General features: G+C 38.2%; 1 protein-coding gene across 3 annotated transcripts in view; it reads right to left on the bottom strand.

Moving 5' to 3' along the window:
* Window positions 1-1,941: 1,941 nt before the first annotated feature.
* PPARGC1A (PPARG coactivator 1 alpha) overlaps window positions 1,942-13,139 on the bottom strand; it is a 384,060-nt gene continuing 372,862 nt past the window's right edge. For all 3 annotated transcript variants that reach the window (XM_068943274.1, XM_068943275.1, XM_009673314.2), the window contains exons 11-13: window positions 7,994-8,115; window positions 7,490-7,641; window positions 1,942-4,525 (exon numbers count right to left, since the gene is read on the bottom strand). In XM_068943274.1, coding sequence (XP_068799375.1) covers window positions 4,422-4,525; window positions 7,490-7,641; window positions 7,994-8,115 — 378 coding nt within the window. In that variant the 3' untranslated portion in view covers window positions 1,942-4,421. The remainder of the gene's footprint in view (window positions 4,526-7,489; window positions 7,642-7,993; window positions 8,116-13,139) is intronic.

Here is a 13,139-nt window from a genome sequence, read left to right as displayed (position 1 = left end):
TCTACAGCGATGCATTGGCTACGTGTGAGTGAACCTTTCTTGCCTGTTCAAACCAAACAAAGCCAATTCCTTCCCCTTTTATGTGCCTTTAAAATAAAGGGTCTATAAACACCATTTGCCAGATCCTTTGTACTTCTTCACATAGCTGTTACCTGCACAATGGCGATGCTGGTGTGGCAGGCCAACACTCTACATCCTGTATTTTCCAGGAAGTATTCAAAAATCCATGCATGTTGACCCACCTACCTGTCTCATCCTCCCAGCCTGAGACAGAGATGCTGGTCAAATTTATATCAGGATGGTGCTTTTTCCTAAATACAGGTATCTGTCCTGAGGATGAAGGATACCAATCCTGAGGATGGAAGACACCAATCATTTCAGACATATCAGTCTCTATTATCTGCTTGATCCAAACATGGCCATGTAGAAAAGCCCTTATACCCCCCACCCTCTCATCACGCAAGCCAGTAACTCTTAAAACTCCACTAAGCATTTTTCAAAAGTTTCCCCACAAGGTTTATGTTGGCCCTTCTACAGTCTAGGCTACTGACAGCAGATAGGCAGGCAGCGCTTCCCTACTATCAGATTTCTTTACTAAACCTACTGACTGGTTCTGTCCCTTGCCCAAAGAGCAGTAACGCAGACGTGATCTGGACTACTGTTTGAAATCAACTACGATCATCAAGAAGAGTAACAGAAAACCCAGTACGTGCCCAGTTAAGGGAAAAAAACCTGTCACTTGTGATAAAAAAGAGAAACAGAAGTGGATTTGAAACATTCGTTTCCCTTTATTTGCTCAGTGAGGCTGATGTGTACTGCACATTTAAAAAAAAAAAAAATCACAGGAATTTTCATACAATGAATTAAACCACAAAAGTACATGTAGAATTGGCAGGTGGAAAACAGCCCAGCTCGGGCTTAACTAATAGCTCACTTTCCCTGTTCAGCATAGTCCAACCAATAGCTTTACATGCTCACCTACTGTACAAAGTTTTACAGTAGCTCCATCAGGTCAGTGGTTCACATTATTGAAAACGTCTGTCACATAGGTACAAATTTAGAATCATCACATTATATTACATGGCTATTCTAGGTCATTTATAGATCAGATCTTACACTACAGTGATTGAAGTTCTCATTACAGCCATCAAAAGGACACATAATCATTACCTACTGTAAGCTTACATCTAAAGGGATGAAAAGAAGATGTGGGGGTTTTTTTCCAGCTGACCCAACTATTATACCCCAGCAGCACAAACTTCCTCAGTGCTGCTCTTGGTGACAGCAGCCCAACTGTTGCTCAAAGCAGTTTAGCACAGATATTTTTCTACAATTTCAGGCTCCCTCTGTTTGGATTTGGATCATTTTGTTATGTAGGAATTACTTTGCTACAGCTCTAGAAAAGACCATAGTTTCTAAGTACCAGTTCTGTTACCTGTATTGCAGATGTGGTACTTACCACAGCATGAAAGCAACAGTACAATCTTCATCTAAAAGACATACAGATCTATGCTGCAATTTGCCTCCAGTGACAATGCGGTACATGTGCTAGTTTGAAATGTTCTTGGGGGAGAAGAAAAAAAGGAAACACCAAGTGTATATTTTGATGGGTTACCTACTACAGTGTCTACAAAGGATACAAATAGCTTTAGTCAGCAATGCTAGCTCTACATTAATTTCTTATGCAATTTGAAAATCCACAGAGGAAAGTCATCTTCAAAATATGAATGTTTGCCAGGCCAGTGAAAAAAAAAATTGACTCATGACATTATGCCTGCTTGGGGAAAAATAAATAATCCCTCCTCCCCCAAACCCACACCAATTTATTCATGTCAGCAATCTAGGGCAAAAGAGAATGTATTTAAAAATTAGTCACAGAAATTTAAAGGCAAAATAGGTAATGCATCTGGTCCTTGAACACATAATATGATATACTAAATATTGATTTCTTAAAAATAATTTATTGCTTTTAATATTTTTCTTTACAACAGAAGATACTCAAAATCCAGAAAGGAAAATTGTAAACTTTTAGTTTGGCATTCACACAAAGTTAAAATACCTGCATTTTTAACCTACAGAGCAACAACAAGAATTATGCAGATTAAAGAATGTTACAGTTGTAACAGAGAACCTCAGAAAAATTCTTCTCTTTTTTTATTGCTATCTATCTACTTAGAAAGAAGAAGCCAAAAAAATCAAGCAAGCATCCGACAGGACAGACAGTGGAATCTCTCCGAACACAATATGCTGGTGATAAAATGAATGCAGCCATCAAAATCAACTGCACTGGCATGGGGTGGAATCGGTTTTCTAAGATTAGGAGTGGGAAGGGAGATTAAATAGTTAGGTGTGCCATATCTTTAAGAGGAGTCATGAATGCCAAACAGTAATAGAATACCAAATCTATACATTCGCAAGCAAATTCCAAACTTTGCTGATTCAGTCTATAGACTCCAAGTTCAGATGAAAACCTGACACTCAGAATAGTAGTAGTTTACCATTGTGTATTTTATTTTCCTGAAGTTTCTATTTAATTTAGCAGAAGCAATGTAATCAGCAACAATGTCATGGGCACATGAGGCCATGCTAGTGCATAGTAAAAAAAAAAAAAAAAAAAAAAAACACCGCTTCTGCAAAAGCTGAATTTCCGAACGAAGCACTTACTCCAAACTGACAACCATCATGCACCCTAGGTATAAAATTTCCACTGGCCTTTTTATTATTTTAGTCATCTCATAATTTATAATAAATAGGATAATTTTAACTGATAAATATGTCTCATTAGTAAACAAAGGAATGAAGGATCAGTATTTATACAGGATGCATAACTGTAAAAATATAGATAAATACCATCATTAAACTCTGCCAATGAAAAGGTTACTGGCTTCAAGAACAGTGTTTAGACACAGAATTACTGTAAAAATCATACTGTACTTAGTACCTCAGCATATTTTTATCAAATTAAAATCACAAAAATTAAAACAAAATAGCATTTTAAAAAGATCTTTGACCTCTAGTTCCAAAACTACTGTTGATACATAAAATAAAAACATTTCTTAATGATTATCCATTTGAGAGACTTTACATAAAATTATGGTATCTTCTAGAAAAATTTAGATGAGAAAATTTCATTCCCCTAACAAATTCAGTGTATAAAACTGCAAAAGAAAAACAAGCAATGAGAAAAATGTGGAAAAATACTGCAGAAGTGGTTAATACCTTTTGGGCTGGGATAATTCTCGATAAAATTCTTATATAAGCTCACCAAAGAAGGGATGAATGTGTGTAAAGCATTTTTGCACTCAGACGCACGCACACGCATATATACACACCCACACCCTCACCCACACGCTTTTCTCTTTTTTTTTCACAATCAAATATATATAGGCATAAGTTCAGCTTTCTACATATGTTAGTGTACAATAGTTGTTTCATCTCATATAATTACATTTGAGTATTCTTGATTAAGAAAAATTCAGCAGGTTTTGAAAAGAAGGCTGCATTTACAGTGCATAGCTGTAACAAAAAAGAATGTTGTCATACAGTATGTACATAAAAAAAAATACTCCATTTAACATTTGTAAATACTCATCTACTTTAGAGAATGTAGCAAATAAACTATCCGTGCACACACTCAGATAGTTATATCCAACTCTCATTAATAATGTAACACCACGTCCGCTCATTAGAATAAATCGCTGAACAAGCTGCACATTTGACCATTAACAAGGCTTTGAAAATTTTGCTGTGGAAGATCAACGTTGTAGACATTTACATGGGTGTCAGAATTAAAAGATGAAACTTCAAAAAGTAAGGGAAGCTTTAGCCTTTCATTTTCTCTTCTGCAAGGAAAAAACGGGGAAAAAAGAGAAAAAAAAATCCTAAAACCAAAAAAAAGCAGATTGTAGGCTTCTAGGATTTGTGGTTTCTTCTGGATTGTCATAAGATCACTGTGTTGTGAGAAGAAGCTTCTTTAAAAAAAAAAAAAAGCAGTGTCTGATTCCCAGACATCAGCAGCTATAGTTCTCAAATTTGCTTTTTTTGTTGTTGTTGTTGTTGTTTTTGTTTTTTGTTAAAATGAGATATGTACACATTTTGAAGTTCTACATTGTAAGTGTATCTCTGTGGAACTGCTGCCATGTCATGTGGTTTGCACTCGAACCCGCTATGAACGACAGAAATCCTCGCCACCGATCACCCCAGGAAAGCAAAGCTGACACCCATGGCTGCACGTGTGCTTACTGGATATCCATTCTGCCTCTTCACTCATTGAGCAGCTGTGTTCATGTAAACCATGGTTTTGAACAGAGAGTGTAAAGTAGGAGAAATTCCTAAGTATGACTTCTTAATTGTCCGTTATTGAAGGACGTGATGTCCGTGAGGTATTCGCCATCCCTCCATTTTCCTCAATGTGATGCATGTTACCTACGCAGGCTCCGCTGTGCCTCTTTAAGTAAACTATCAAAATCCATGGAGTCATACTTGCTTTTAGTGGAAGCAGGATCAAAATCATCTGAGTTTGAATCTGAAACCAAAAAAATGCAAGTTCAGTTAGGAGGCGAGAGGTGCTAGCTCATATTTTTATTACTGTCTTTGTACAACAGTACCAACCAAGCACTACAGAATTAATCCACTTGTGTTTCTGGGTTCTAGGATGATAGAATGGGCCTCAGAGAAGCTTTAGGTATGGGGACAGAGCCTTCTGATAAGATTCAGAACTTAACAAAAGCAGTACCTCCCATAAGTACAGGGAAAGAGCTATAAACTGAATGTATATAGTGCAAGTAAGCTCAAAAGGTTTCTCCAGGGACTGAGCACTGACACATGGCTATTTATAGGTTTCTGTGTAGTCCAGGCAATCTTGACAGATACTTTACCAAAAATTCCACCACTGTTTTGCAACTGCTGTAGGATGTACTACCCAAAATGTACTACTCCTGAGAGAGGTAATATCAGGTGGTCCTGCAGAAAGCCAGTGGAGCCTGCTGGACAGCACACAGGACACGTTTCTATTTCTTGTTGACCCGTGGTGCACTCTTGTACAAGTCACTACATCTCCCTGAATCTCTGTTTTTCCCTTACACTCTGAATTTATGGTTTACTTGCTTAGAGTATGAGTAATTCAGGGCAGGGCCTCTATGCTGCCATACAAACCATCTCAGGTAGCATCCTAAGCTTCTTGTAACTTATGAGATAAGTTATAGCAACAATAATGGCTCAACTCCTGTGGAATATGTGTTTTAGGGGTGACCTGCAAGATCTGCTCCAGATTTTATAGTTGCGCAGATATACATTGTTCTGTTCCTGCAGTAGAGGAGGGATTGTGCACTTGCGGTCATATAGTTGCAGTACTGCAATTATTCACATGGCTGCAAGCACTGGAGTCATTCCTACTTGATGCTAACTCTCCCTCATTCTTGTGACATACTTCCTTTCTGCAAGTGCCAACACAAGAAATGGCAAGAAAAGGGTGCTCTCAGATTAATCAGAACTCCTCATCTGCCACTATAAGACACACTGTGAATTAAATGTTCATTACAAGTTGTTAAGACAATATCCTCTTACAGAGGAGAGGTGTTAAAAGTTCTGACTACTATTTTCAAGTGTTTTCTTTCTTCTGTACTCAACCCAAGGCTGATTAATTCTCTCTGCCCTTGTACTAGCTCATGAATTTTAAAGTTCATCCTGCCATTTCCTTATGTAGCTATATCAGATTCTCTGCAAAATACACAGAATGCAGTCTGAAGTACAGAGGCTCAAGCTGTCAGCACAACAAAGTGAAAATACTCTACTCAGAGATACTTTGGAAATCCCACTCACTACAGAAAGCTCTTCCAGGGAATACTCCCAGTGATGAATAATGTTCAAGAGGGTTCCCTTTGGACAACTTATTTTAAACCCCAGATTTTGTGAGATACAGAGACACCCCCGGCTTCCACTACTGAAGATAAGTCAAATCAATTCAAGACTTCAATCAGTTTTACTGTTTTTATCAGCCAACATTTCAAAAAATGCCTTGCTACCTTTTATATTTTCACCATCAACCCTATATCTCTTCAGCACTCAATTGCTTTTTCTTAGCTTTACATTATCTGTTTAGCCACTGAAGTGAATTATAGCATATTCATTGTGAACAATGTGTATCATCTTTATCACTTATTCTGAAAAGACATCAACTGGTTCGAAAAAATATACTTACATTCACTTCCTGCATTGTACAAAGCTAAGGGCAGCACATACAAGATTTCATTAGCACTGTGTTACAGGGTTATGCAGAGATTTTAATGACCGTGGTCATTAATTCATAAAAAAAATAACACAATATCTGATTAATAAAGATTCAATGGCAAAACGTCCCTTACTATTTTATTCAGAAAACATTATCTCCCATACCTTTAGTCTGTTTATGCAGGTACCAGGGAAGGTTTAACAGTTAATGAATACTTTACATTTTAAAAGATAATTAAATAAGAGGTGAATTTATAATATATTATACTATTATAGAGGCTATTTCAGTAAAGTCTGCAGAGTCTCTTTATCTACCTACATAAGTATTCCTGCTATAAGAGTTTGAAGACCTCCAAACATATTTGCAAGGGGAAGCACCAGACGAAGAGTATGCGCTCTGCATCAGCCAGCCTGCCTTGCAACCTCACCAAGAGCATAGGACAGAACTGTACATTTCTGCCTAGCCAGAAGTAGGAAAGACTCAGATCAGTTGTTATTGCCAGTATGCACACTGGAGACTGCCAATGGAAGTGCAAAAACTAAGCAACATGCTAAGCTCTCCACTGGAAGGAGCCTCTCACATCACGACTGTAAGGCCCTGAAAAGAAGGTGCTTTCATACATACATTCCTGCGCTTGATGTGGGAATCACCAGCTGAGATCTATGGCCTCTGTTATATTAAGGGTCAGATCTGGTTGATCATCACGAGCCCTTCTGGCTTTCAAAGCTGAGAAACTACAAATTACATTTAAGAAGTGCCTCTTGCAAGTTCTACGCATCTACAGTCACGCTCATGACAAAGAAAGTCTCAAAGTAAATTTTTTCAGTGAGGCATCTACTTCGCTCTCTGTTTGAAGTTCATATAAATAAATCAGGTATCAGAACCAAGTAAATAACATCCTTAAATAACAACAAATAGTAAAGCATGCAGTAAGTTTCTATGGCACTACCATTTCAACATGGCAAGGTATTCTTGAACATGGGACATGTTCTTGAGCACATTAGTTTTGATAGTGATAAAAATGGGCTGTCAAAGAATTTTCACAGACAAGCATCTGAAAAAAGTCAACTCATATTAGAGCTCAGATTACTGGGCTTTTGAACGTCTCAAAGTAAAAACCCTTTTCTTTAAAAAAAATCATTTAAATACTATAAGCAGCAACTCCCTCCCAAAAACAAACAAAACCAAGCAAACCCTCTGTTCTCCTGAGTTATAAGGTTCTAACTATGTACTTTAATTTGCACAGATCAAAATACCTACCTAGGTCTGCATAGTTAGACTTGTAAAATTGCTTGCGTCCACAAAAGTACAGTTCAAAGTCAGGTTCATTTGACCTGCGCAAAGTGTATCCATTTTCAAGAGCAGCAAAGGCATCACATGTGTAGCGGTAGGTGATGAAACCATAGCTGTCTCTGTAATTGAAAAACACAGTTGTGAACAAAAACTAAAGAGTTAATGCAGATTAGTGTAACCCTTTCCTAAGAGCAAGAACTTGCAGGAGATCCAGCAGTGGAAATGCCAAAAGTACTGCATCCATTTATCAGCATGATTGTCCTGTCATGCAGCTAAATACTTATTTCTGGGACAGGAAATCTCAACTAGCAAGATTAATAAATAAGGATGAAAGAAAATAAATAAGGTTTTGAACTCAGCATGTCATCTGTCACAGCACTTACATTGGTAACTCCCATACCAGTAATCTTACTGCCATAATTTTTTACATATGGCAGCTCCCAAACAAGAAGTAATCTCAAAAGTTCTTACCCATCATCCCGCAAATTTACTGTGCACTCCTCAATTTCACCAAAAACTTCAAACCGGTCCCTCAGTTCTGTTCGGGTTGTGTCAGGTCTGATTTTACCCACATAAATCACACGACGTTCTTCCTATTGAGAAGGAGCAACAGGAAAGGGATATTTTTACCAAATGTGTAATACAGATGAACCTATACATATATGCATACACATACACACACGGATGTGCTGAGGATGCAAAATTATAGTAAGTCACATATGGAAAGGATTTACTGAATCCTGCTAAAAAGTAAAAATAGTTGTCTACTGGAAAACATTTAAGGTATTTAAATGATGACACATTTTTTAGGTATTGCAGTCCTGGAAGGCTCCACTGCTCGCTCTGTCACTTTTCTGCTATACATCCACGGACAACTCCCTTCATATCTCTTTATATTTTCTTCCCTTCCAACTTTTTGACTACTTGTAAACTCTTCAGAACCAGAAACTCTGTCGCTCTTGCAATCTATACAACACTGAGCAAAACCAGGACCCAGTAGTACTATAAAGTAACACAATTATAGCATAAATGAATTTTAACATTATAAAGTCAGACTCCGTTTAGTCATCTTGCAATCTGCAGTTCCATCACAATACATATCTCAAAATTGAGGAAAACCTGTGTGGACCCCAGAAAAAAATTTTATTGCAATAAATATTTTTAGGAGCAAGGCAAGAGAATAAAATACCTCTATTTGTTACCATTACACTTTTGATCACTTAGGAAAAAAAAAAAAAGACTGAATTTTACTGGTGTTAGGGGGTCATTTGCATGATACTTCAACATTTGGAGCAAACCTTCAGAGGTACTTTTGAAATCCTCCAATCACAGTCATACCATGCCTTTCTGAGTGAAAATGTCCAGCAGAATGGCAGAAAGACTAAGAGGCCCTGTAAGAATCACTTTATGAATTTTTGGATTAACATTTTTCTGAGCAGAGAGGTATTTAGTGACTTTCAAGTAAGGCAACAAGTAGAAAGAGATCTTCATATAGCTGTTATTAAGATAATGCGGGTGAAGAAGCACCAGCTGCACATGGATTTCGTGCTCAGCCTTCCTCTGTTTCACATTGCCTCAGGCTTGAGTAACTGGTACTACTGGCCTCTTGCTTTCTCCCTACACACACACACACACACACACACGCACACACACACACTCATCCCACAATTTGAACCATCATCAAATTCTCAGCTGGGGTAAATTTGTCAGTCAGTGGAGCAATGTCAGTTTAGACCATCAACTTTGGCACCTGAGACTTGCATAGAATTTAGGTGCCAAGTTCCAAAGGAGCTATGCCGGCTGTGGAGAATTTATGACTATCTTAACCTGAAGGTGCCTAAAGGCTAATGGCACCTCCACTGTGCAATCCAAAAGGCTTTAGGGACCTAAACAAAGACTCATATTCCTACTCGGAAATATCCTTGCCTGAAGAGACAGGTAGTTTATAGTGTAACAATTCAGGTATAGCAGGAAATGTACGTTTCCCATGAGTCTCCAAAGAGGCACAAGGCACTAGTCCTTCATGGACCACAGACAATAGGAAGCCTCAGAAGCTCAAAAGTGAGCTCAGACCAAAATATATGTGGAAACAGAAATGATCCTGATGCCTCTTTTTCATTTGTTAGAGCACTCACTGGAGACAGAAGGGACCATCTGAACTCTTCTTAGTCCGTGGGGGTCTGAACTCTTGGCTCCCTGTTCCTAGGGTGGCACTCTGCTTCCAGAGAGTATTCAATACAAAATAAACAATTTCTGCAGCAGGAAGCCAAAGTCAAGATATCTGCATCCCAACAGACACTCCTTCTCACGGGACTAGTGAGTCAATTCTTCTTTGCTTATTCTTTTCCTGGCCCCATAAATTCCGATGGACCAAATTTAGTTAATCTAAGTTACTGAGAAATGAGCGATGTGGGATCAAAGTCCCAAGAAACAGAGATCCAAGAATCCAGCACTCTCATTTTTTGCACAAATGCCCTAACCACAGAGGCACAACACAAAAAGTGACCACTGCAACACTCTGGGTCCTGTGTAGCTCCCTGGTCAGCCCAGTGGAGTTCCCATTTGCTCTGCCAACATACATATATGCTCTGCTTAATCAGTGGGATCAGGTAAGCATCTCCTTTAGATGCACTAAAATATTTTCTCTGTTCATTATACAAGGAACCAAGGTGTCTGAGTTAGCCATCCTCTATCACCCTGCTGGGATAGACACTCATTTTTAAATGTCATGCTCTCTAAGGCGCGTGGGCTAAAACTGCCCTTGTTCTCTGCAATAGCAACGTAGACTGGAGAAGCTAACACTGTTGAAAGAAGGCTGAATGGGTTCATGGATAGCTATAAGTTTATGGAATAGGGGCTGTTTCTTAGCCTCCAAACAGCTGCTGATTTTTAGCTCTGTCTCCACTGTGTCCTAGTCCAGAGTCCTGAGCCTCCTGATAGAGGATTTTGGGTAGGGCTTCTGTGAAATAAGGAATGCAGACAGTAAGAACAGAAATTTGCGCTTCTTCCATTTTCACTGCTCTAATTCTGCTTGCTTTCATTATGGTTGGGTGCCATAAACTTCAAAAACAGGAAAATCTGCATATTCACAGTAATTACTTTTTCAGACTGTTTTACCAAATCAAGGATTTAACCGCATTGAAACACTTGATAAGAAACAATTCCATTGATACTTGCTATTGAACCTAAATGACTGACCAGATGGAGCAGAACATAACATAGCAGACTGTCTAATATACTTTAGCTGAGATAATACATCTCAACTGAAAAAACATAATGTTTCACTCACTGACATGGAGACTGTTATATTACAGTGTGATGGAAATAACTACTGCAAATCTTCTATATGTCTGTGTGCATGCCTGTGCAATTTTTTCTTCTTCTGTCCCTCTAATAACCTTTATATCTCTAATATCCCTTTAAGACAACTGTAGTAAAACAAAACTGAACAATTAAAAAAAAGCCTGTTAAACTATCATTAAGGGAGTAAGTTAAACCTGCAAAATTAAGGAAACTGAAATTTAAAGCTGAAATGTACCAGATGTCCTCCAGTGTGCAGACATGAGGAGATGTTCTTTCAACTGTCTTGTTTTAAGTAGAATGCCATGATGGTATAAGGTTTTGGAGAACCCAGGATTCACATAGTATTGTCTTTGTCTTTGCTAACTTTGGTTTATTTTAAAGCAATTATGAGGAAATGTATTTGTATTCATAGTGTCACCTGCCTTTTATACCTCTCTATTAATAATAAGAGTGATAGAAGCCTAACAAGATTATGACATACCTCTCTAAATGTTAAAGACTTATTTTATAGTAAGTTACATGCATAAGTCCATATGTGCATATTAAGTATGTTTTTACGGCACTTGTTAGAACAGATGATATATGACTTGGGAACCTAGAGATCTACAGAGAAAAGCTTGTCTTTTCAATTTAATGTGAGCAGAGGGAACCTGTAGGAAATTCCAGAAGACAGTGCTCATATTTCCCTCCCAAAAGTGCAGATGATTTATTTTGCATCATAAGCATTGAGTATGGTTGACTCATTTGCCAGGTAAATAAAGGAAAAAAGAAGCGGCCTGCCATCTCCCTCAGGCCCAACATATCTGTCTTCTTTCAGTTTATCTAAAGCTCCTCCTTCTTAATCTTAAGCCCTTTTTCCTTGCAGTAAAGAGATTTGAATGAGCACATATGGCAGGAAGTCTTTAACTGAAAAGAAGTATTTTAAGTCTCAAATTAAAACACTAAAGCATTAGTATGCCCAAACTTGAAAAACAAGACCAGACTATACCTTACACATCTAAAGGTCCATAAAGGGATTGCACATCCCGCAAAACTTGCAGATGCTTAGAATCTTTTTGTCCTGCAAACACTTTCTCCAAAACTTTGTTTCATTTTCCCTTCTTCATTCTTCATCTTTAATTTCACAAGGAACTAAAGTGCAGACCATCAGAGGTATTAGTTTTCACCTTTTTTTTTTTTTTTTTGCATCAGGCTTCTTCACCCAGCACTTGTTTTCTTTGCCCTCGCAGGGTGCTGCTGAGCAGGCTCGGTGGGAGCTGAGCGCAGCTGTTTAAGAGGAAATATTGCACTGTGCTCTCTCCACCATCTTCCCTGCCACTTATTTTCTGTACATTTGTGATGCATACTCAGTTCTCCAAGACCCAGATAATGCTCAATGCGAAGCTGAGAGACAAAATCAGGTAGTAGCATTTTAAGGCTGAGATCTGTCGGTCATCCCATGGGCTTGTCTAAGGCTGTTTCCTCCAGCACAGGTGGCAGCCTGGGTACAAGCCCCATGCCTGACTTGCCTTCCATGCCAAAGGAAGTCCTTCCCCTTCTTTCAGTACAAAGCAATAAAGAGATTTATTGCCTCCTTAGAGCTGGAGACAAAATATCATTTTGAACATGTAGTGGGAACGGTTGAGCAGAGATTAAGAAAAAAAATGCTATGGATGGAAAAGCCAGTAAAATGTAAGCTTCTGACATAATAAATAAAAACTTGCCTTAGATATTGCATTAAAGAATAATTCTGGATTACATATGACCTCTGGACAAGTACGAATGGAAAAAGACTCATAAAGTCTCATAAAGGAAAAAGGCTCATAAGAACTAGAAAGGAAAGAAAGAACATTCCACAATATTTTCAAGTGTGCTTGTGTGGCAAACTGAGGACTGAAATAGTTTAGCCACACTACATGGTGACTGCTAGAAAAACAGTGATGGATCAGTAAAACTCAAGATTTTGGTAACCTTTTTCTCAGTAACTAGTACAACAAAGGTAGATTCCTGGGATCAGGGTCATCAAAATGAGAAACTACCGAAAAAGCCTAAGTAAATATACAGCATACACCAGATCCTTCATTAGCAGGCATTTACTCCATTATAGGCTGAGTCTGGTTTTAGATTTTAGAGAAGCCAAGCACTCATTTACAAAACCACCTTTCTCTTGCCTTCCTGTTGTAGAGCAATATATTTTCTTTGAAACAATGTGTTTCTTTCCGCTGTAGTGGCCTCACAGTGCATTTATCTGCTTCTGCCTGTATGCTCTCTGGGACAGGGACTCTCTTGATATTTGTGTCAGGTAGGCTGTCAACACTTGAGAAATTAAAAGTAA

Source organism: Struthio camelus, chromosome 4, assembly GCF_040807025.1.
Source record: "Struthio camelus isolate bStrCam1 chromosome 4, bStrCam1.hap1, whole genome shotgun sequence".
Classification (NCBI taxonomy): Eukaryota; Metazoa; Chordata; class Aves; order Struthioniformes; family Struthionidae; genus Struthio; species Struthio camelus.
This window is presented reverse-complemented; position numbering and strand designations above follow the sequence as displayed.